The 24,039-nt window shown below is 42.6% G+C and overlaps 3 protein-coding genes across 3 annotated transcripts in view; all 3 read left to right on the forward strand.

The window, feature by feature from the left end:
* The first annotated feature begins 996 nt into the window (after positions 1-996).
* On the forward strand, positions 997-7,499 carry nptxrb (neuronal pentraxin receptor b). The gene is made up of 5 exons (XM_036540891.1): positions 997-1,859; positions 4,292-4,535; positions 5,083-5,324; positions 5,916-6,095; positions 6,470-7,499. The coding sequence occupies exons 1-5, from the start codon at positions 1,179-1,181 to the stop codon at positions 6,698-6,700; spliced, it is 1,578 nt and encodes a 525-aa protein (XP_036396784.1). The 5' UTR covers positions 997-1,178; the 3' UTR covers positions 6,701-7,499.
* A 5,324-nt stretch (positions 7,500-12,823) lies between these two features.
* Positions 12,824-16,640, forward strand: LOC118790547 (dynein light chain 4, axonemal). Its single transcript, XM_036547504.1, has 4 exons — positions 12,824-12,900; positions 13,826-13,909; positions 14,203-14,286; positions 15,829-16,640. Exons 2-4 carry the CDS (start codon positions 13,838-13,840, stop codon positions 15,991-15,993), a joined length of 321 nt encoding a protein of 106 aa, XP_036403397.1. The 5' UTR covers positions 12,824-12,900; positions 13,826-13,837; the 3' UTR covers positions 15,994-16,640.
* A 2,314-nt stretch (positions 16,641-18,954) lies between these two features.
* LOC118773647 overlaps positions 18,955-24,039 on the forward strand; it is a 36,391-nt gene continuing 31,306 nt past the window's right edge. The window contains exons 1-4 of the mRNA XM_036522709.1: positions 18,955-18,984; positions 21,401-21,747; positions 21,797-21,928; positions 22,194-22,369. Coding sequence (XP_036378602.1) covers positions 18,955-18,984; positions 21,401-21,747; positions 21,797-21,928; positions 22,194-22,369 — 685 coding nt within the window. The remainder of the gene's footprint in view (positions 18,985-21,400; positions 21,748-21,796; positions 21,929-22,193; positions 22,370-24,039) is intronic.

Here is a 24,039-nt window from a genome sequence, read left to right on the forward strand (position 1 = left end):
ATAAAATACTCAATTAGCATGATTTGCTAAAGGATATTCAAATAAAAAAATTCCTGTTGGATCTATCACTGTCATATTATTAGCCAAACCTGAATAGTATTATGCAATACAATATAAATAATGAATGATAACAACTGAAAATTCATGCCTATGAGATGTGTCACCATACCAGATTTGGTGGTTGCAACTCATATTGGTACAAATGTGATGTCAGATGTTCATTTTTTTTTTTCACAAAACAGTAGGCTTAAAACAATACACATGAAAATATACAGGATACACTTGCCAGATGAGTTTTACTAATCACACCTATAGCACCAGTCATGACTGGTGGTGGCCATTTTGATTGTAGGTCCTGGTCATTGCTGCTTGCAGCTGTATTTACCATGTGGAATAGTGTGATTCCTCAATGAATTTGCAGCTACCGTACACTGAGTATGTACACTAGCTTTCAACCGTTTCTGTCACTCTCTTGTTTGTATTTTAAGTTATCATTTAGTCCCTCTTCCCTCCATATTTAAGAAGTGTCATTTGAAGTATTTTGTCTTCCTTGTATTTTATTCAACATTTGCAAGCTATAGCATTTCCCCCTAAGCATGACGTACACAACCCGGACGCCACCACCACCACCACCACCAACCCCTCTCGCTGCTCATCTCTCTCCCTCTCTCTCGCTCGCTCGATGCACCGCCTCTCTTGGTCCCCACAGTAGCTACAGAGACGGAGGAGCTTAGCAACAGAGAGAGACAGGAGTTTATCTGAGTGGGAAGGCGAAGACATCACAACCCCACATGATTTATCCGTAGAAAGGGAGAGGGAAAACAACAGAAATATATACCAAACAGTATTTATTTCCCTTTCTCGGGTTTTATAAATAGCGTATTCTCTTCCGACAATTTTCAGAAAAGGCACAATTCATCATATGTATACTCTCGTATTACAAACGCGTTACGGGTCCGTGGTATGATAGGGAGCTGTAGCGCTGTTTCATTTTAGTATTTATTTTAAATCAGCTACACTCGATTGTAACCTCGTTTAAAACCACTCGTTTTTTCTTTTTTTTAATCAAGTTTATTTTTCTTTTTTTTCTTTTTTACTACAAGTATCCCAATTTCTCTTGTATATCGACCTCTCACGTCGCCACCCTGAAGTTCATCGTGGTCTTGTTGGCCGCCGGGATGCTGGCCTTCCTCGGCGCGGTCATATGCATCATCGCCAGCGTCTATCCGAGGTCTACAACCCCGGCACCTCAGCCACTGGCCGACAACCAGTCGCTGGCTCCGGATGTTGTGTTGCAGCCTCTCTCCCCGGGTTCCGTAGCACGCGCGGGCCCTCTGGGCGCTCTCCACGGTGCTGAATCTACCGAAGGAGGAGGTCTGGGGATCGGTCTGGAGGTGCCCACTTTCAACGAGCTAAGCAGCACAGGGGGGCTCGGATCCGGAGGCAGCAAACAGTTCACTTTCAGCCGGCTCATCTGCACCCCTGTTCCTGTCGGGGAGTGCAAACCGAAGAACCTTCAGCAACAAGCCGACGAGCCGTCGGTGTACGCAGGCGAGGACATGGGATACTTCCGTACAACCGCTGAGGAACTACGGCAGACCGTGCTGCAGCAGAGAGACCAGATACTAATGGACCAGCGAACCATAAGGGAACTTACAGGGAAGCTGTCGGAATGCGAAAGCGGGCTGGAGGAGCGCAGCCTCCCAGAAAGAAGTGTAGGGTTGTGGGGAGACAACCGCCGCCACATGGCTGGAGACGACGTGCAGTCTTTAGCTGCAGCTCAGCTGCAGACCGCTCGCGCCGTTGAAGAGCTTGAGCGAGCCATTCTTCAGCTGAAGGATCGCATAGAAAAGCTGGAGGTAAGGAGCGAAAAGGTCTGATACGCATTGACTTGTGTTTGTGTCATTCTGATTTTGTTTTTTGTGCTTCTGTTTACTTTTCTCCTGTCACTCTTCGTTCGGAAATCAGGGCCAAGATAACGTTTTTTTTTTTTGCTGCTATTGATGTCCTTGACATTAAGAGATTCTGAGATGGGCAGGTGGTTAGATCTTTTATTAGATGTGTGGTTTAAATGCGGTGTCCCGTGCATTATGGTGATAGAGGACTACAGCACTGGCTGGTGGTCAGTAAACTTGGATCAGGTTTCATGCTGAGAACTGGGTGTTTTCACAACCCTGTGAATCATTTCCACTGTACATGTACGTCAGTTCAAGTTTCTATTATTTATTGTCAAAGGACAGATTGCGTCGGTGCTCCGCGTCAGGAATTTCAATTTCTTTTAATGAGATTAATTCGGTAGAATTATTAACGATTCGCTGCTTTGACACAGCCACCTTCCTGATGTCTATAAATTTTTTAACATTCCGAAAATTCATAACTGCATATTGCTTAATTAATTCTAATCTCATTACCGTGTCTGGTGTATCTTCACATTTCGGTTTCTTTCTGCAATATGTAACATTTTTCGTTAGCTATATTAAAATGCAGAGCATAACATATTATTGTGTAATTAGACATTTAATTAGACAACCCCAATTCACATTTAGCTGTGTTCTCGAATACAGGAAATTTGTTTATGTAATGTTCAGTAATTGCAAAAGTTTCTCTTGGAAACATGAAACCATGTATGTATTTACGGGTTGCGTAAAATAGATTAAAAAATGGCAGTAGTGGCGACGCATTCATTAATGTTTCAATCACCACAAGTTGTTTGTATTTTGCTGTTGCTGCTGTACCTCGTCGTGATTAAAATGTTGTTTATGGTACCTCTTAATGTCGAACACGAAACGTGGTCTATCTGAAATTAAACTGTGAAGATGGACCGTTAACCTCAAACGTTTGAGAGCAAGCGCTCACCCAACGAAGAATGTTTTTTTTACAGTTTAATTAAAGAGAAGATTTAAACGATTACGTGCCAGAAGTCCCCCTCCTACCCCACCTTCCTCACCCCTCCCCGTTCGGTGCGCTCTCTCAACGGGGAGCATTGCGCACCTGCTGCGTGGCTCCCTCCCAACACACATTACTCTCTCCGATAGGAAAAACACATGAATAAAGGATGAGAAGACGGTTGAAAGATCATGGGAATATGTTATATGGTCTACCGTAATGGGGACCGGAAGAATGATGTTGGGTGGGAGTAAGACCTTAGTTTCAGGTTGTCCTTCCCCACAGTGTATTAAATCGTGGCTCTGTTTGTGCTGTATTAGGCAGATTTCATGTGCTGCAGTTTTGTCAGTCAATCTATGTGTGTGTGTGCAATGCGCGCATGTGCGTGTGTGTGTTTGTCAGAGAGCGAGGGAGAGAGAGAGAGAGAGAGAGAGCGCACTGGATAGGGTTTTAGTAGCATTTTTCTGCACTGGTAATGCTATGATAATATATTGCTTTTTCCAGTCAGAGTAAATTTATATTTGGGGTACGTAAAAAACTAATTTCTCAGTTGGTGTGCATATATTGCGTTGTTTCTCTGTCTCTATCTTGCTTGCTTATTCTCTCTGTCTCTCTCTCTCTCTCGTGCGTGCACACACACACATACACACATACACACACACACACACACACACACACTCACTCATACATTGCTGAGTGGGAATTGGTATACCGCAGTGTCCAGTTCGGTATGCTTTCATTTCCCTACGCTTAGACTGTAATTCACATTATACCCTCTGCCTCTCTTCTCTCTCAGTCATATTAATAAAAACAGCTCCATGGAAGCAGCAAGACTATATGTATGAAAATGCTACAAAATGGTTTCAGACACATTCAGCAATTATTCTCCATGGATGTATAGATCATTGATATAGATACGATGATCACTAGAGAGTTGTGTTAAAACAAAAAGAATGAAAAACGATCAGTGAAACAGCTGATGTCCCTCTATTTTCAAGGTGTGATGTCAAAAGCATAATCAACATGTATAGTGAAACATCATCTGTGATTGAAAAACTCAGGACTGAGAGACCCCGAAAAGCTGTGTAAGGGATAGACTACATGGAAATACTATGCTTTAGGAATACAAAGACAAGAATTGAACTGACAGTGGAACCGACAGAAGGCTCAGGTGTCACTGACCTTCCATCAGCAAAAAGGTCATTCTCAAAAGGACGTAAAAGATGTGTTGTAGTACGAAAACCTCTGTTAAGAAAGGGGAACAAGACTGAGAGGCTGAAATATGCACCACATGTTTGGCTTCCTTGTGTTTTATAGCTTAAAAAACAAAATGTACAGGATGTTCTTTTGCACAGCAATGTACAATAACCAAATGTTAAAACCAAGCTCCTGTTATTTCTTCCAGTTAGAGATAGGCCCCTTAGCCCATAACCACACAGAAAGGGGTCCAGGAAGTGTCTCTGGTGCCCCCAGGAGGCTGGGTGAGGCAGTGCGGTGGCAAGTGGAGGACCTGGAGGGCGAGCTGGAGAAGAAGATGCAGCTCCTGGAGAAAGAGAGGGCAGCACTTCGCAAAGAGACAGAGGACCACCATCAGGAGATCGACCAGGGAGTCAACTCCTTGCACCACCGCATCGCCGAACTGGAGCAAAGTAAGAACCAGAGAGACAGAGTCGAGGATGGAGGGAGGGGGAAGGGGATGGATGGAGAGAAAAAGAGAGGGAGATACACAAGCGGGAAACAGCACAAGAAAAGAAGACAGAACAGAGTCAGCTCAGTTGAATGGTAGATAGAGAAAAGGGCAAAAAAAGGGAGGGGTTTAACAGAGAGATCCCAGCCAGAGACAGAGAGAGAACATTACATTATTGGCATTTAGCAGACGCTCTTATCCAGAGCAACTTACATAGGTTACGGTTTTGTACATGCTTCCCATTTATACAGCTTGATATTTACTGAGGCAGTTGTGGTTTAAGTACCTTGCCCAAGGGTACAACAGCAGTGCCCCAGTGGGGAATTTAACCAGCAACCTTTTGGTTACAAGTCCTGCTCCTTCCCACTATGATACACTGGCAGCCAGAACATGAAGATTCCCTCAGCAAATTTAAACAAAAAAACTGTATTTTCTGTCTTAACCTCCCATGCCTCAATCCTCTGCTCCTATTTTGTTTTAGCCTACTTTCAATCTTCCCTCTCTTTTAGGTCTTTCGGAATACCCCTATCCCGACAGCTTCAAGCTGTCCTTCCCCGTGAGGACCAACTACATGTATGGCATGGTGAAACGGGCAATTCCTGAAATGTATGCCCTGACAGCCTGCTTGTGGCTGCGGGCCAAGGAGGGAGGCATCGGCACACCTTTTTCCTACTCAGTCGCAGAGCAGCCTAATGAATTGGTACTGCTGCAAGGTCTGCACAATCCTGTCGAGCTGCTTGTCAATGACAAGGTAGAGTGGCTCTAGAGATTTATATTGGCTGCATTTATGTCGTGTTCACGTACTGTATGTGTCATGTAAATTAATTTTATTTATGCTGTTATTTATGTTCATGTGCTGCGTCTGTCATGTAAGTTAATTTATGTCACTCTCATATTTGGCGCAGGGCAGTTCATTTCAATTTTGGATCTCCTAGATTTTTTTTTCTGTACTGGATGAACAGTTGTGGGTGTGCATTTGCCAAAAATTTGAAAGATATGCAGCTGATGTTGGTATCTTGTCTGGAATGGAGTGTAGGACAGATCACTGTATTGTATGTTGTCAATCTTTTGTGATTGACTGAATGTAAAAGTAAGCAATGACGTATCAGAACTGAATGTATTGCTGCAGATTCATTCTGTCTGGGATTTGGTTTAGTTAGTATATTGTCCAGATGGTTAAAATGTCAGCTCTGCTTCAACACCTCACCACAGTATTGCCGTATTACTGTAACCGCTGAAATGAATGTAATGTAATGTAACCTCAACCACAACCAATCAGACTCTGTGTAGTGCCTTTAACAGTGCTGACATGCCACACTTATTTGCCTTTCTCCACCTGCAGGTTGCCCAGTTGCCCTTGTCTTTGCCCCCCAACAGCTGGCAGCATGTGTGTGTTAGCTGGAGCCTGCGGGATGGGGTATGGCAGGCCTACCAGGGGGGAAAACTGAAGGGAGAGGGAGAGGGCCTCGCTGCCTGGCACCCTATTCGGCCTGGGGGCGTGCTTGTATTGGGGCAGGAGCAGGTAAGCAGCTAGATGAGGGGTGTTCATCAAGCATGTTGAGAAATGACTGAACTGGGGCATATTTGCAACTGAGACAAAAATAGCCTAGAGGGGGTCTTCGTATTAAGTAGAGGGGTTACTCACATTGAGAAGATCCAGTGCGGGATTGTTTGTCCAAAGGGAAAAATGAACAGTAATGTTGGAGTTATTAGAGAAGCCAAAGCGGATGAATTTAGGCTATGAGTAACAACATTTGCAGTCTTTTGATGTGGTTCCTATAGACTATTTTAGTTACAGTCAGGCCAGAATTTTTTCTCAATCTGATGCATCCTCCTTACCCCCAAAACCTCTCTCCACCCCCCCTCCCGCCCCATTCCCTCTGCCGCCCAATGAAGGACACTCTGGGCGGGCGCTTCGACGCCTCCCAGGCCCTGGTGGGGGAGCTTTCCCAGTTCAGCCTGTGGGACCGGGTGCTGACGCCCGCCGAGATCGCTGGCCTGGCCGACTGCAGCGAGACCCCGCCTGGCAACGTGGTGCCCTGGACAAACCGGGACATTGAGGTGTTCGGAGGGGCCACCAAGGAGCCGCTGGAGACCTGCTCCCAGCGTGTCACCACCCAGCAATGAGAGGTCAGAAGAGGAGGCGTGGCACTGCGTGAGAAAGGGGGAGGGGGGGCGGGGTGGCAACCATTTTGGGGATCTCATTCCCACACAGAAAGTGTCCACGCAGCGCCACAGAATACAACAAGATTCTCTCTTCACATGCTAGGCGCAGTGCCGTGGGCTCTACTCTGCGGGGTACAGATCTGGGACCTGTCTCGCGTTCTTTTAATGAGCTCGGACATGGAGCGGTTCTCCATTTCCCAGCAAAGTGCTCCAGAGCTTTGTCTTGTCTTGTGTCCTGCAGCTTGTGTCTGACTTTGAGCAGTGATTTGTGGAATCATCTTGGTTGATGTCGTTGTACTTCTCTACACAAGTGATCGCGCAGGACGTTGTTCTGCACGGTGTACCTCCACTGTACAGCGTTTGTCTCTTTCACTGCATTGTAGCCTGTGATTTGTACTCTTCTGTAGTCTTTCCTCTACCCTACACCGCATTTGCTCCATCCCACCAGCTAACACCACATTGCAGCAAACAAAGTCACAGCAACGTTAGGGGAGTGGTATGTTGTGTTTGCTCGCCAACTACGCCAGGCAACATAACGAGCATTCACCTTCTGCACTCTCGTAAGGTGCAAATACTGAATATATCTTCCCTTAAAGAAATTTAAAGTTGCACACTGTATTCAAGTACGCCGCAAGTACGTCAATCCAAGTCAGAGGTCGGCATTTCAATTCACCAAAAATCCCATGAGAAGTGAAGTATTTTAATTGAATGGATATGTTTGGTGGCCTGCTACGAGTTCTTTTGTGAAAAAGTAATACTAGCCTGCTGAATTTCAACTTCAAGTCCAAGTATATTGAATATGTTAGAAAAAACATCAGTTACTACCTCTTCCATACATGTAAATTTATGCATACATTGTAGATTACACTTTGCCATGTATCCAATTTTGTAACTCTGCAATATATGTGTAAAATTACCTTTATGAAAGTTGCAATAATTTACAAATCCTCTAAAATATGCACAGTGTATAGACAGTTATAAAAGGCATTCCTTTCATTTTTGCATTCTATACAAAGCATATATTACCATTTAATAAAGGCTGAATGAATGTTCAGACAAAAGAATGTGCAATAAGTATGGGCAATGGATAAAGTCAGGAATTTCCACACCCACTATCATGTGAAATGTCATATAGCTACCAAGACTCTCAACACACACATCTTAAATGCACAAACCCACCCTGACCCCCTTTGTTCACTTATTCTGCTAGTTTTTTTCCTATAGGAGGTTGAAACAGAGTGATCGGGTGGGAGTATTTAAGGAGTACACCATATTTTGGGTGTCACACCCCCTCCCCCCTTCCCAGCTCTTCTGTGTATTACCTCCTGTCCTCTCCCAGAAACAAACATGATTGTAAAGTGCCTGTCTGGGTAAAACATGGCCAAGAAACGCCAAATCTTCTCTTCTGTCCAATTTTACTCTGCTCTTGTTTTTAAAGTTGATCAGCTGTTCTGTCAGTGCTGTGCTTGTCTATCTTTGGCATCTCTGTGGTTCTTCTATGACAATGTGAAAAATATGTATGATAAATAAAATCATGAAATGCTACATGGCTGAAGGCATTATCTGAAAACAAACTATGTAATGAATGTGAAGCATGTTAAGCAAAATTTTATCAGTTTTTTTTACTCTTCCATTTATCTATTGCTTTATCTCACTGTCTCCTTCATGTATCTCCCCAGCATTCTTTTTCTACTTGTACGTCTACCTGTCTGTTCCTGCACCTTATGTACCTGTCTGTGTCTTTCTTTGGTAGTTTGAAACCCCCATATTGTAATGAAATTGTCAAAAGTAAAATCAGGTTCACAAAACCAATGTCATCTCATTTATCTGAGCTCTACTTTCCACCGAGCTAGGCAGAGGCAGCTGAATTTTACACAGCGCTGTCTGACAGCATATGGAGTTCGTACTTTGTTTTAAAATTAGAAGTGTTCTCTGCGTTCCTCTAGTTCTCATCCCACACAAACGCAAGTTTTGTGCTTGGCCCGGTTTCATGTCTCCCACTCCCTCCCTGTCTCTTCCTTTTTTTGTGCGATTGATACAACGCCTCTCTCCTTGTTGGTGTTGCCACTTTGATATACCATGTCTCTATAATATCTCCTCCCTCACTCATGTCCACTTTTTACTTCTTCTCCTTTGCTCTTGTCTTCTTCCACCACCTCTGGATCATTCCAGACATCAGTTTCTTGTTATTAAACGTGTCCCTCTTCCTTAACCTCAGGCTGAAAAGATTGAGCTCACAAGCTTCATGACTTCACAGTATTAATCACTTATTCAACACCTTACTCCTCTCCTCATATCTAATTTATAAAATTCAGTGACCTCTTTCTCAGCTTTGTTTTCCTGCCTTCTGTTTCCTCTCTCGTTCACTGTGCTGGGAAATCAGGTTTTGCTGATGACATCACTTCACTGTTCTCCCTCCGCTGTATTCTTGCCTCTCACATCCTCTGTGTCTAAACCATCGTCTCCTCTGCAGCCGAAGCAGCGTCGCGCACAGCATCGGATGAATTTTAAAAAAGGGCAAGGCTTTATGAGTGGCTGAGTCCTAGAAGGTGCTTCACTCCGAGGGCAGGCTGACCCTAAAGCGCGGACACAGATAGTTTGAGTCAGGGTTGTGTCACTACCAAACTATGACTAAGAGCCCATGGCAACAGAACACAATTGGCTTCATCCCTTCTGGTATAAGGTTGACTTCTGCTGGCCAAGGTTCCTTGGCTCACGACCATGTCAGCACCTCCTAACGAATCAGGCAGCTGTAATATTATTAGGGTGTCATCAGTGAAAGACATGCTGTTCCTCCAGTCACTGCTGGCGTTCTTGTTTGTACACTGTGACTTCTAGTGTGATAATAACAGTTGGCCACTGGAGCATGTATCATAACAGCACACATTCCTCGCTTCAGTGCATACCGCACTGGAGTGGGAGGTGTAGCAATTAGTGAAGATTAATGCTTAATCCCTGTGAAAAGATAGGGAGAATAATTAGAATTTTTTTAAAAATGTATTTTAATCAAGCTCGTTATCTTTTTTGACTGTAGGAAAAGTCGCCTCATTAATTCACGTGATTTTACATATCCTTTAAGAAGAATTATGTTTGACTTGGTTAAACAAAGAGGGGCAGAGATATCACCTTGGAAATCTCCTGCATTTCACCGCTGCATTGATGACTCTGCCACTTCATGAATGTGAAGATATTTGGAGCTGTACAAATGCATTGAACGACTGCCAGGTTAAAATGAAACGAACATCATCTCTTCTCTTCTTATCTGTCTCCGAGACGATAAGCATGGTTAACCACTAAATGTTGCCAAAGCAATCCACTTACGCGAATTACCCTCCTCCTCTTGCTCTGTCTGGCTCAATCCTTCTGTCTTTCCCCCCTTTCCTCTCCACAGCGACATCCTCTTTTATTCGTGCTATCTTTTATGGCCTTCAAATAGACGAGTAAAGATTTACAACAACAATTCAATCACAACAATGACTGTATCTATGTGTTCTTTTCTCCTTTTTTCTACATAAATGTATTGACATTGACATGACATTGATGATATATTTTTTCGTCGTCTCCTCTCATCACATTGCCTGTCTTTGTTTCCGCTTCCTCTTCATTTCTTTTTTTTTCTGTAAATTTTAGATCTTCTTTGTGCAAATTTGTTTTCATCCCTCCTTCTGATCCTAACCTCCTTTCCTGTAATCTTTTTTTACTGGAGTTTTAACATATAAAGTAGTCCCCATGGGCGGTATGAGAGACTGTTTTCCTCCCACTTTATGTCTTTGCGAAGTCACACAGTCAGTGTATGCGACAGTCATCTCATTTGTGTCCTTGTACAGCCTGTGCCTCATCATGCCTCTCCTTCGGTGTAGTCATCCCTCTCTATTTTCCATCTGTCAGAGCTGTTGCTTCCTTCCCACATGGCCATAACTCAGCTGGATCATGTGGACTGAGCAGTGCTTGTCCACACAATCCTCTCTCAATAATGGATTTAGCTGTAAGGAGATGAAATGACTCACCTTTTCGTTCTGAGCCCTAAGCTCTCGGCATCATAGTGGGTCAAAGGCACAAAGACAAAGACCCAAACAGCACATGTTTGACCTGACCTGAATTAATGCGCAAACGCATACACATAGACACACACGTAGTCGTGCACACACGCATACACACACACAAAGAATTACCAAATTCATATGTACATTCAACTTCATACACACAAAAAAGTATGCACAACAGTAATAGATACTGTTGTTTACATGAGAACCCTTTATTTCTTCCTTTACTGCTTCAGTCACTCCATAAAAAGATTAGCCCCTCCCCTTGTCCTCTATTTTTTTTTATCTCTCTAGGAATTAATAATCCACAATAATCCACAAAACCAGAATAACAGGTTTAACTACACTCAAATAAATCCATACATGACTCAATTCCAACAGTGCTGTGTGTCATCTTTAAACAAAATGAAGAGTGTTTAGGAATAGGCCACAAAGCATACGTGTTTGCATACTTGCTTTAAAAAATCACATACATGTATAATTAAATTTTCTAATTTACTGATGTGATCAACAACTCTACTTATGGTTTTATTAAAATATTGGAATGTATCAATGGTTGCATGCATAGTAAAAAAGTAGATTCAAAAACACAATTCAAAGTTTATGCTGAATGATGAACACTCTATTTAAATCAATCGTCCCTAGTGGAATCTATAATAAAATTTATATGGCTGCACATCAGTTAGTTGCAGTGTGGATATGTGGGGCACTGCATGCTTGGAAATCGAACACAAACAGATGTGGCCCTAGCCTAATATAGGTTAGGGGATAGAAAGCCAGAAAGGGAGGGTGTGACAGACAGAGAAGAGAGGAGGAATGGAGATGACAGGAGCAAGCAGATAGAATTAAGACAGTCTCACCCTCTATCTGGCAACACACAACAGCAAGAGCATTAATGGGAGACAAACTGAAACACTAACTGGCAAGAGCCTGTGTATTGCTGACCTCTCAATGTCATTTTACAGATGCCATGCTATCAGAGTAAAATAACAAAAAAAAATTATCTTGCAATGATTGATCCCTCTACTACACCTGTAAATGAAGATGCACTTAACAGGTAATCATTAAGGCATTTAATTGGGTAATCTGGCAATCACTGGTGATGCTCATCTTTTGTTTCTTTGTATCACTATAATCAGAGCTATCAGGTGGCCAGAAGAGATTATCCCTGGCTGGGACTCTGTCTTCACTGTAGTGCCCCAAGGCTCTGTTTTGGGTCCTTGCAATGCACACAGCAGCAGTTTCAGATTTCTTCTACACCCACCCATCTGTTTCTGCATGCCTTCTTTGTTCCAGAACATTCATCAGATTTCCCCACATAACAATTGGTTTAAGGAATATTTTATGTGACGAGAATAGCACAGGCTTCTTTTAAGATTGTGATGTCAGCAGTTTCAAGGATCTGTAAGATGCTTCATACTTTGTGCACTCTGATATATCCCTTGTTGTTGGTTGAGAGCACTCATTTTCCTGTTAAAGATTTTATGACTTATTTCATTATGACAGATTGGCTACAGCTAGAATGACGTCAAGTCCTGGATTTTGGTGTGACCTTGTGCTGTCATACACTGTGACTGCAAACCGGCACAGATCTTAAAACGTTACGTTTATGTGATTTACGTAGTTACTTCACTAATTATGTAAGGGAAAAAAATCATATAAAATGTTAAATAGACAGTCTCCCTATAAAATTGTGTATGCAATTACAGTAGAAGGGTAGCCTACATCAGCAATATTGCTGTAGTAAATCTAGAAAAAAAAATAGCACAATATACAGCATAAGTACAATTTGTTAGGTTAAAAATAGGAAAAGCTCAGTATTTTCTAATATGTACGCAGGTAAGTTACTAAATAGCCACTTTATGTAAGGCATTGTTGATTTGTTATGCTTTTAAAAGGCACCGGTATTTAAGCCTGCTGTAACTAAAACAGAGGCGTTTGCAAAACGTGTCTCATAAAACGAGATTGACAAGCAATCTAGCCAATAGAAATAAATATTTGTGAAGTTGGTGGGCACTTCCGGGGTAGGAAGCGCAAGTGGTTGCTATGGCCGAAATGTAACAACTGGCTGGTTAGCTACAGAAGCAGGGGAACAAACTTTGTTGCTGTGCGAAAGTGGTAAGTAAATGCCTGGCAAGTTTGTTAGCCTGCAGGCCATAAAAATATGTGCATAAGCAAAAAGAAATTATGCTATACAGCATATGAATTTTGCTATTTGAGTTTGACTCGGTGTAGAGTAAAGCTATTTCGGCTGATGTAGCTATCTAGCTACTGTAGCTAACGTAGAATTCCTTATTTTACGGAATAACCTTACAATTTAGCTAGCTAATACGATAACAGTTAGTTAGTCTAGTTGGTTCACTTGTTTTGGAGAAACCAGATGTAGGGGTCCCACATTTAAATCAGGATCCCGTGTTGCTGACTAGGGTAGCTTGCTCGATAACACTAGCATCTAGTTTAATGCATCGCATTTAAACCAAAAATGTGTAATGTTAATCTGACTTTACGTGACGGACCCTACATGTATTAAGCCTAGCTAGACTGGTAAAGCTAACGTAGCTTGGTTAGGTGGTTAACATAATACGATCAGATGGCTAGCTCGTTTGCCCGTTGTTGGGAAAGTGCTATTGTTGTAGCTACAGTAATATTAGCTACCTAGCTCATATCGCGTTAAATTAGTCGATTCACGTGAAACATCAAGTGTAGTAGCGGAGTAGCATATTTTATTGACACAACAGGTATTAATTTAAAATATAACTATTTCACTTCCGGAATCGTTCGAGAAATGGTGCCAAGCAAGTTTTCCTTGGCAATCCTGCGTTTTTCCCTCAAACTTCATGATCGCTGGTAGTGTGGAACTTATTGGCTATCTCCACATCTGGTTTGCTAACGTTACGTCACATTGTTTGGTATTCAGCTATCTTACCGTCCGGCTTCGCTCTTTGAATTACGCATGTAGCTACAGCTCCATTCTTCAGTAGTTGCTGTACTGCACATATTGACTTCTCCTAATGTTGTGCTGTCGGCTGTCTGTTGTGTGCAGAAGGAAAGGGGGATGGCCGAGACGGCAGAGACCAAGAAAGAAGAGGCAGACTACAAGCGAGTCCACAGCTTCCCGTTGATCAGGGTCAGAGAGTGTGTTGTGTGGGTGTGTGGGGCATTGCTGCTGCTCTTCAAGTAAATCTCATTTCTTCTTTTCCACCAGATTGTATTTGCATTTCACTTCCAGGCAGCTCTTTCAAAAAATCTGAAGTGTAGTACCTTTGGATTGTATTGCATGCAAGATCAAAAAGCTGTATGCATACTTTTAAAGCAGTCTAACAGCACCAAAGGCACAGTAGGTTTATTGATTGTGGTTGTTGTTGTTGTTAGGTTATGTTCTGTAGGGGATTCATCTCTCTGTTTTTTTTTCCCCTTAAGCATACGGACATGCCCGAGGAGATGAGGGTGGAGACTATGGAGCTGTGTGTCACTGCCTGCGAGAAGTTTTCCACAAACAATGAGGTCAGGATGTGTGTGTGTGTGTGTGTGTGTGTGTGTGTGTGTGTGTGTGTGTGTGTGTGTGAGAGAGTGATGGGAAGGAGGTCGGGCAGTAGGTGGAGTCTAAAATGTGTGTGTATACATGTCTACACTTAGCTATCTATTCTTTGTTGTTCTGTAACTCTGAGACCACTTTTGTGGTATCTTATTAAGTGCAAGTTGACTGCAGGAGTCAGAGCGTGGTAAGAAGAATCATCCTTTTCAGCAGGAAGAAATATTCAGGTATATGTATTTTGGCGCAGAACCTTTAGCCATGTAACATTAAATGCCATTAACGCCATCTTGATTCAGTATACTGTATTTGAAATTTACAGAAAAGAGAGCTGCTTCGTCTTTGTGCAATGTGCCATTTTTGGAACAATCAACTCATAACACTTGCTGAAATTTATCTTAATGTGTGCTTCAGAATTTTTATGATTTCATTTTGTTTTGGATATATACATTCAATAGAGATGAGTGTACCCAATACAGTAATGGAGACTATGTATTATGGGGATTGTATATTTTTGTATAATCGGGGTTTAAATGACTCTGATATTTACAGTTTAATTACAATTAGCAGTACTGCTAGCAGTATCTTCTCGGCTAATAACTATGCCCATAGTAGCCTACCAGTCGAAATAATTATGTAATAATTATGTATAATTATTATTATACAATATGATCATGAGAATCATAGGACACCGTATATGACATCGTACAACACATCATATTATCTCAAAGGTGCAAGACACTGTGTAAGACAATATCTAAAATAAATATGGGACGGTATTTGTTAATGGCAGCAATGACCCCAGATTTAGGGAGAAGTTCTTAAAATATAACAGTTGTGCAAAAAGCATCTTACCCTCACATGTATTCTGGTGTGCGCTGAATGAGTTTCTGGGACAGGTAAGATGGCATCAGTACTTTACCACTGTGGCCAATTAGCTCGTTGAAGCAACCAGTGAAAATCCTCAAGGTTTTCAAAAGATTGATGACCTCATTTTCTTTGTTAGCTAAAAGTACATACTGTATTATCTGTACTGAAGGGGATAAGTCTCAGGCAGTGTGTTGCAGCTATTCATCTTACATTTTGGCTGGTGTGAATGGGGTAGAAACTTATTAAAAGTGCTTTCAATTTTATCTTCATATCTGTGTATAACTAGTTGTATTTCAGAAGGGTGGAACTCTTACATTGTGTAGCACTGATATATTTTAGACCCGCCTTCATCTTAAGGCTTCACGCCTGTTTGCGATGTTGTTAAACAAGGTCTGGAGACATTGCTGCAGTAATGCGTCCCGGCACTCTATCTAGTCAAACCTTCTTTGGTTCAAACGCAACAAAGCAGTTCACAAACAAAAACAAAGCTGTAAGTTCAGGAAAGGAATTGCTGGGCAAATTTGATTACCCTATCTACCATGTCAGGCCCTGTGGAAACGTAGCACTGTTTGCCTTGATTGATGTGGCAGTGCAGCAGGTCGCTGTCATTCTGACTTCCATCTGTCCTGCTTTGCCTCCATCAGAGCGCGGCGAAAATGATCAAAGAGTCCATGGATAAGAAGTTCGGGAGCTCGTGGCACGTGGTGATCGGGGAGGGCTTCGGCTTCGAGATCACACACGAAGTGAAGAACCTGCTCTACATGTTCTTCGGCGGCAGCCTGGCGGTGTGTGTGTGGAAGTGTTCGTAGCAGAGTCTCCCCACCACCCTTTGAACATTTCTCCCTTGCCTCTTTACTGCTCCAGCTTGCTCTAACCCGCAGATTTGTTGGGAGAGCGAGTGTTCACGAGTACGCATATGGGCGCAAGATTTCTTAAATCCCACAGCGTTGGGCTCACCTCTCCGTTTCTCGTCAGCTCCATGTTAAACTCTTGGCTTGCACCAGTTGCAGTTGACCTCCTTAGTTGCTGTACATGCATTTAGAGGATGTGCTTGTCCTATAACATTTTAAAATGCATATCACGCTTCCTTCCTTTCTGTGAGGTAAATAGTGGAATTTCTCTGTGGACTGCCTGGCCATTGGGAAATATGCCCATCCTTTTTTCTCCCTCCTATGTCACCCCTTTTTCCACAGTCATCCTTTGCGCTGTCTGTTTCGTCCTCAAATTCTGTCCCTTTACCTTTTTAATAGTCTTTTTCTGAACTGGTATTTGTATTTTAACTGTTTGTTTTGTAAATACACCGATGCAATTGTAAAGACTAAATCTTTTGTAAAGCAATGTGTCCTGAAAATTGAAGTTATTGTTACTATTGCCATCATGATTTCTATTATTGTCTGATAAAAGGGCTCAAGCATTCTTTAAAACTTGAAAGAATGGTACTGCACTGTTGGCCAAATTAAAGCCTCACAAAAATATTTTATTGTTGGTTTTAGTGTCACTGATAGTGCCATTGATTTTGTAATTACTATTTTTGTGAACATAGGCTTGTGGAAGTGTTTATGATCCCTGTAATGCAGTATGTTTTTACTGATAAATTGTATAATAAAATTTAAGTTACACTGAAAGGTGATTTTGAAGTATTTTGAAATAATTTGGAGGAGACACAAAGACATAAGTGAGTATGTGTGCGTGTGTTTCTTCCCCCACTGAGGTAGAATGTATGTGCTTTTTGGATAGTTTTTCTGAAATTTAAGAGGAGAGATATACTTTTAACGGGGTATTTGCTGTATACTACACTTGCCTGTGTTGGTAGGCAGGCTGATACATTTCACTCAAATATATAAGAGTTGTGTCCAATAAGTGCAACATACAAATTAATTTCATTTCTGGTGTCTGAGAAAACATACTTGAGAATGAAGGACATGTAATTTTTATGAGAAAATGTGTGATTTATTTATTCATCACACCAGAAGTACCCATGGGAACTCCACATATGGAACAGACCACAGTTCCATACGTTTCTCTTGACTTTTGACATAAGGATGTAAGGCTACATGTTTTATGTCTTGAGAATCAGGGCAGGCACAGTAACTTCTCTTCTCCCTTTATGTCTGTCTCTGTTTCATGCCTTTTTCTCTCCCCCTTGGTTTCCTGTCTCCCTCTTTTTTTCCCCAGCCCCCTGCTCTCTTCTTTCTCCTTGCCACCTCCCTCCTTCCATCTCCCTCTCTGCGTGTGTCTGGCCCGTTGCTCTGAAGCCAGTCCAGGGCTCGTCCAGCTTTGGATGTGTTATGACTCACGGCTGTCTCCCTTCAGTCCCTCCCTCTAAATCTCCCTCCCTTTTCTGTACTTACCTGGGAGGCGACAGATTTGCACTGGGATTTTTTTTTTGGGGGGGGGTTGGGGGGTTAACTTGAGGTTCTTCTGCAAACTGGCTTTGGGAAGTAGACTGTGAGAAATAAATGGGTTATGCTGAGAGGGAGAAGTGTGTGCAAGTATTCTGTCAGAAATATGTTTTGGGATTGGGGATGCCTAAGGACTGTGGCACAGCTTTACCCAGCAATCTATGCCTTTTATGTATTCTCTTTGTATTTAAAATGAAACAAATGAGGAAAAAAAGTGTTATTGGGGAGAGAGGCAGGAGGTGAGACATGGATTTGCTCTTAGGGAAGATAAGTTCAGGTGGGTAGAGGGTGAAAAGTAAAGTGGGGAATTTTGTTGACAGTTGCACAGTGTGTGTAGCAATCTGCTGTGTAGCCACTGTTTGCACAGTGAAATGGACACACTGACTCTGGTCAGGATGCCCTGCTTGGTCTTTAATCTCTCCATCTCGCCAAATCTCTGTTGTACATATTCTACACTCCAGAGCCATTAAATACTGTTGTTCCTGCAGCCTGTTCTAGCCAACATTAATGTGTGTTTTTTTTGTTTGATACTCATACATTATTTATTTTATGTGCTCAATATTGTGTAACTTTTATGCTGTGTGTGTCTTTGCCCTTGGTTACTCTTTTTATCTTACCCATCTCTATCCTGTCCTCTCCTCACTAGGCTGTAAAATATTCATAGCCAGTGAGTCAGTATGGAGCGTGCCTCTGTCTCCGGAACCACAACTGCAATCTCTGCCCGTATTCTCCTCACACTTATAACACATACACACATATGTAACCGACTCTCTATGTCGGTTATCTTTTGCCAGGTCCTATACTACAGCGTTTCCCAAACCTCTCCTGGAGGACACCTTGTCCTGCATGTTTTAGATCTCTCCCTGCTCCAACACAGCTGATTCAAATGATAAACTCAGTATGAACTCCTGAAGCTGCTTAATAACAAACTGATCATTTAAATCAGTTGTGTTGGAGCAGGGGGAGATCTAAAACATGCAGGACAAGGCGTCCTCCAGGAGAGGTTTGGGAAACGCTGCTGTGCTATACTAGTACACTATTATAGTATACTATTGTCCTCTAGTTCAGTTACAATCTTTTGAAATGTTTGCCTCGCAAATGTAACACGTCAAGAAATTTTAATCTCTCAGTGATTTCTGTAGGGAACAGGAAAATTGTGCTCCCATTGAAAATGTATTTGATAAATTACAAGATCCTATTACGGCCCAGACAAGTGTGCACATTAAATTAAATTCTGTTAAGTACTGTCTCTTAGCAACCTACAACCTACATTCTGACTACAGCAAGAGAAACCGACAGGGTCTGATGTGTATCACTTCATGTGAGCTATTCGTTTTTGTCACATATAGTAAAAATAAATCTGTGATCATGTCCTACACAGAGGACGTGTTTGGGAGGGTAGGATGAATAGGCAGAACGAACTGAGAGAAATATGACCGTAGAGAGAAAGGGGAGGGAGGAATGGGTGTGTGGGGTAGAGCATGGGAGAGGAGAGAGTGATGCAGGCTAAAATAGAAGAGGGGGAAGGGAGATGAATTTTTCATCTTGTCTGCAAACCGGCGTGTCTACATCGTCACGACTGATGAGAAATTTCACATTAACATGAGATTAAAGCACTTCTCTTCCCACTGCCTATGTCTCTGTTTTGTTAGCATACACATCTGTGTGTGCATGTAGCGAGTAGTGCATTGTCAGGGAAGAAACGGAGAAACAGCAAAAAAGAAGAAGAGAGAAAAATAAAGGTCAGTGGAGATAGAGAGGTTGGGGGGGGGGTGTGATTTATGGCACAAAAGAGGATGTGCAGTTCTGTGGCTAAGCATTGCAAATCAATTTTTAAACAGGTTTGAGATCCTTACTGTGGTCATTGCAGACCATCACTTAAGTCATAATTGTATTTGCACTTTCTTAATGCAAAATTCTTTGCACCAACTTAGAAAAAACTCAGGGACAGACTGGATTTGGTTCACTTCCAAGAAGGTTATTCCCTGGCAATTATAATTTTTGCAGGGGTGTTTTGTAGGGTTTGTTGAGCACATAGGTTCAGGTAAACTAGTGAAAGATGCCAAAATTGTTTTGAACTGATGTTAAATGAATTAATGTCATTAGAATTCTGCTCATACAACCCTCTATGTACTCATTTACCAACTGTCTAAGCCTCTGAAGTCTCTTTTGGAACATGAGCATGGGACCTGATCACTTTACCAACCACTGTATCTCTAGGAAACCCAGCCTACAATAAGAACCCAGCAGGGTCAAGAGTTCACATTAATGCCATGCATTTTGGCGTCACCAAGGCCGGCCCAACGCATAAGTGAACTAAGCCCCTGCTTAGGGCCCCCAAGAGCGCTTGAAATGCCCCGCAAGAGAGCTTGAAATGTTTTTTTTTTTGTGATATATTATATTATGTCAATGGTAATCTTACAACAACGCAATATTATAAAATTGATAATGGTTGTGTTAGATTTACAGTAGGTGTGCGAATGATCAAGCATTGACAATAGTCAATAGTATTGGCGGCGCTGAGGTGATGGGGGCCCCCAAATCAAATTCTGCTTAGGGTCCCATAAAGGCTTGGGCCAGCCCTGGGTGTCACAAATTGGAAATTACTATGCATATTCCCTAGTGGTGAAATTTCAAATTCGCATTCAGATGTTTTTTTTCTTCCTTTTCCTCTCATGTGTGAATTCATTCTGCATCATGCCTCTGTCTGTGTGTGTGTTTTAATGCCATGTCATCAGCACATGTTCAAGGGAATGCAGATTTAAAAAGGACTCACAAAGTGATGTTGCCCATATCAGACTAGAGATGATTAGTATGTCTACATTGCGTCTTGCCAGCAAACCTGTTTCCCCTAGTCCTGGACAAACCCACAGTATTTCCCCAGGCTCAAGGTAGGGCTTGTTTGTAGACCTGCTCAAATGCCTGGTGTTATCACCTCTGTTAATCAATATGTTATACATATGTATCAATTCTGTACCTTATATATAAAGATCATATGATGGTCTCTCTCTGCCGATGATGGAAAAAAGATACTCCTCATGACTTTGTATGAATGTACATCCATCTGTATAATTTTTTTCTGTCACTTTCTTGATTTTTTTAATTTGTCAATCAATTTTTGCATGTGTGTTTGAACACAAAGCAGCTATCTGCATGGACCTGTCTGCCGTTTGCCGCCGTTGTGCACCGGCCTATTGATGCACAAATTTGTCTTTCCGTTACGTAATGTGGGACAAATAGGTGGCCTCGTGCTCGGTGTGGTGAATGCTGACAGACAGACGGACAGATAAGTAAACAGATTGATCTCTGTCTTCGTGCCATTGGGATCACTCTAACCTGGCAACTCTCACTGGTCTGTTTGAAAGAGGGAGAGGGAGAGAAAAAAGAGTGCAAACAGAGAAATAAAGGAGGTGGGACACCAGAGCCTCTTCTCATTTGTGAGGAGCAGAAAGAGAGAGTCAGGGAAAGAACGTCTGAAGCCACTTTTATCTGAAGGCAAAAAGGCACGTAAGTGATACTTGTGGCCTAATTCACGCCAGGATCTGTGATTAAGAAAGCTCAATGGGCTCAGTGATGGATAATGAAGAAGTTTGACTCTGTTAGACTTTTCCATCGGAGCCAGCCTTGACCATCGTCACTGTTCATTGCTCCGGCTGTGATCACTTATGCACATAGGGAAAGTTGCATGGATGAAGGTATTGTTTATTCAGGGGGGGCTTGTGCGTTGACTCCTTTCTTTTGCTCTTTGTTTACTGATGTGTGGATCTCCTAGCGCCAGTTCACCGGGCACGCTCTGTCTTTCCTCTGGTCTCAGCATGAAGAGACGGTGTCTGCGTCGCTGCTCTCTCCCTGCCTGCCTGCTCCTGGTGTGCCTATCTCTGGCTCTGCACCTCCTCCTGGCCCTGTCCTCCTTCTCAGTCTACCAGGCGTCCTGCGGCCCTCTCTCGCACCCCAAGACCAAGACTCTCAGAGCTCTGGCAGACACCAACCTCACCTCGCCAGGGGCTGGCTCACCCAATCAAGATGCTTACCCTGGGCAGGTGGACTTACACAGAGACTCCAGAAGAACCACCAGCCTCAACAAAGACAACAGAAAAGGAAATGTAGATTCAAGCGAAGAGGACACGCCGATCGCCTCACTCAACACAGCTGCCAAAGCGGGCGCTGAGACCGACCGGATTGCAGCCATCCCAGGACTCAAGGACTCAAGCCTTCCCAAGCTGCAGGCTCTCTTCAGCCATCCTCTGTACAACCTGCCGCTCCCACCACTCGAGGAAGGCGATTGGCTGCTGAAAGTAAAGCCAAAGGCGAAGGACAGCAACAGAGACAGCACGCAGGACTGGTAAGAGACCGGAGGAGATAATAATAATAACATTTTATTTGTAACGCACTTTACATTTGAAGCAAATCTCAAAGTGCTACAGAATAAAAACATAGCAGCAGTCCATCATTAATCATAGGATATCAAGTAAAAAATTAAAACTTTAATGATGGTGAGGAAAGGTCATCCCCAGAATCCTCAATAGCATGGCATTTGTGCCTTAAAGCACTCATCAAGGCTGGATTGAGGTCCCCTGGGTCTTGCTGACCCCTCCCTGTCTCTGCAGGCTGAGCGACAGCAGGGAGGGGTACGACGCGGCCCAGTGGAACAGCAGCTCTGAGTCCCACCCTCCCTGGCTGCGATTCCACCTGGGGATCTCCCGCTGGCAGCTGTACGACAGGAAGGACCCCAACGTGCAGGGTCTGCTCGAGCAGCTGGCCACACACCGCATCGTCAGTGCAGGTACGGTCCTCGTATGGCTTTCGCTTGGGTTGTACCCTGCCTTACTTGTAAGTCGCTTTGGATAAAAGTGTCTGTCAAATTAATAAATTTTAATGTAATGTAAATGTATGGCCGCCCTAGGCTCTACTTCAAAGGACAACGGGGGTCGCTGCACGGGTGGAAAGAGACACACACCCGCACCGACACCTCCTGGTGACATCACCTTCTTTGAATGATAAACATAGGCAACAGGTGCAGATATTTAGATCAAAAAATGTTTAGATCAGCAAGTCGAACATGTAAATTTATCATTGTTAAAGGAGGACGTTAGTGTTCATTAGACAGGACAATTCATGTTTTGGCTTAGGAAAACACGTATTATATTGTAATTATATTTAAAACATAAACATTTTCCAGAGTAAACATAGGAACCATCAACATCAAGGTGAAACTGTCTGTATCTGTGTCTGTATCTCCAGTGCCAGGGTTGGCATCCTGTTCGGATATCTCAAATGACTTCACATTCTGTACCTTTGCCATTTCTGTCACTTTTTAAAATTTACCTTCGATGAGCTGAGTATGACAGATAATCGGCAATCATTGCTTTGAGCTCAGGTGTACCAGGTAGAGCACCTGCTGGCATGAATGGGAAACAGCATGGTGAGATAGAAGACCTGAAAACATGAGAAAGCTTTTTTCTTCCCAGTTTCATTCAGATGCTCTCAACACCGTGAGCCCGTCTGTGTGTCTCGGGTGACTGTGACCGAGGCAATATCACGCAGACTCAAGCACTTCACAGACGTTACTTGCCATGTGTACTGGAGGAGGAATAATCTCTGACTCCCACTCACAGGGTATTTTGCTTCTTCGGCCAGCTGCAGTGATCTCTTTGCCGGACAAAGATGTCCACTTTAACAACATGCTGCGTGTTACACAACATGTGGTCATCTACAGTACCAGTTAAAGGTTTGGACACACTTACTCATGGAAGGCGTTTTCTTTATTTTCCACATTTTAGAATAATGGTAAAGACATCAAAACTATGAAATAACACAAATGGCATTATGCATTGACCAAAAAAGTGTTAAATAAGTCAAAACTATCTTATATTTTGGATTCTTCAATATAGCCAAAAAACATTTTTTAAAATGTTTTTTTTGAAAGAGATTCATATATAGGCATCAACTTAACTATTTAGATATGTTTAAGAAACAAATTTCAGGCATTTAATCGTAAGTCTTTAGATCAAAAGGTCTTTGATTGCATGTTTCCCATTATCTCAATCAGGTGTGTCCAAACTTTTTTCCACCTTTAATTTCCACCACTAATTTTCCTCATAATCTAAGTTGCCTCCTGCTTGGTATGATGAATGGTGGACATTAGTGTGAATTCCAGGATGTCCTTGGAAGTTTAATTATTACTTAAATGTTTTGCCTTCTGTATGAATCATTGGAGAGAAAATATCACTGATCATCACCTTAAAAAGAACCAAAAAGATGAGGAAATGGTGGGTCAACATGAAGCTGTAAAGAAGCTGTATTACTTTGCTCTGGGGTTCAGAGTGACCACTGGTGGTGAAAAACTAGAAGTACTAGCAGTGTACATGGTAAATTTGGTTCATAATGAACACCTCAGGGTAAAAATCTGTGTGTGTGTGTGTGTGTGCATGCTTTGGCAGTGCAGAGTCGTCA

This window comes from Megalops cyprinoides, chromosome 1 (genome assembly GCF_013368585.1).
Source record: "Megalops cyprinoides isolate fMegCyp1 chromosome 1, fMegCyp1.pri, whole genome shotgun sequence".
Classification (NCBI taxonomy): Eukaryota; Metazoa; Chordata; class Actinopteri; order Elopiformes; family Megalopidae; genus Megalops; species Megalops cyprinoides.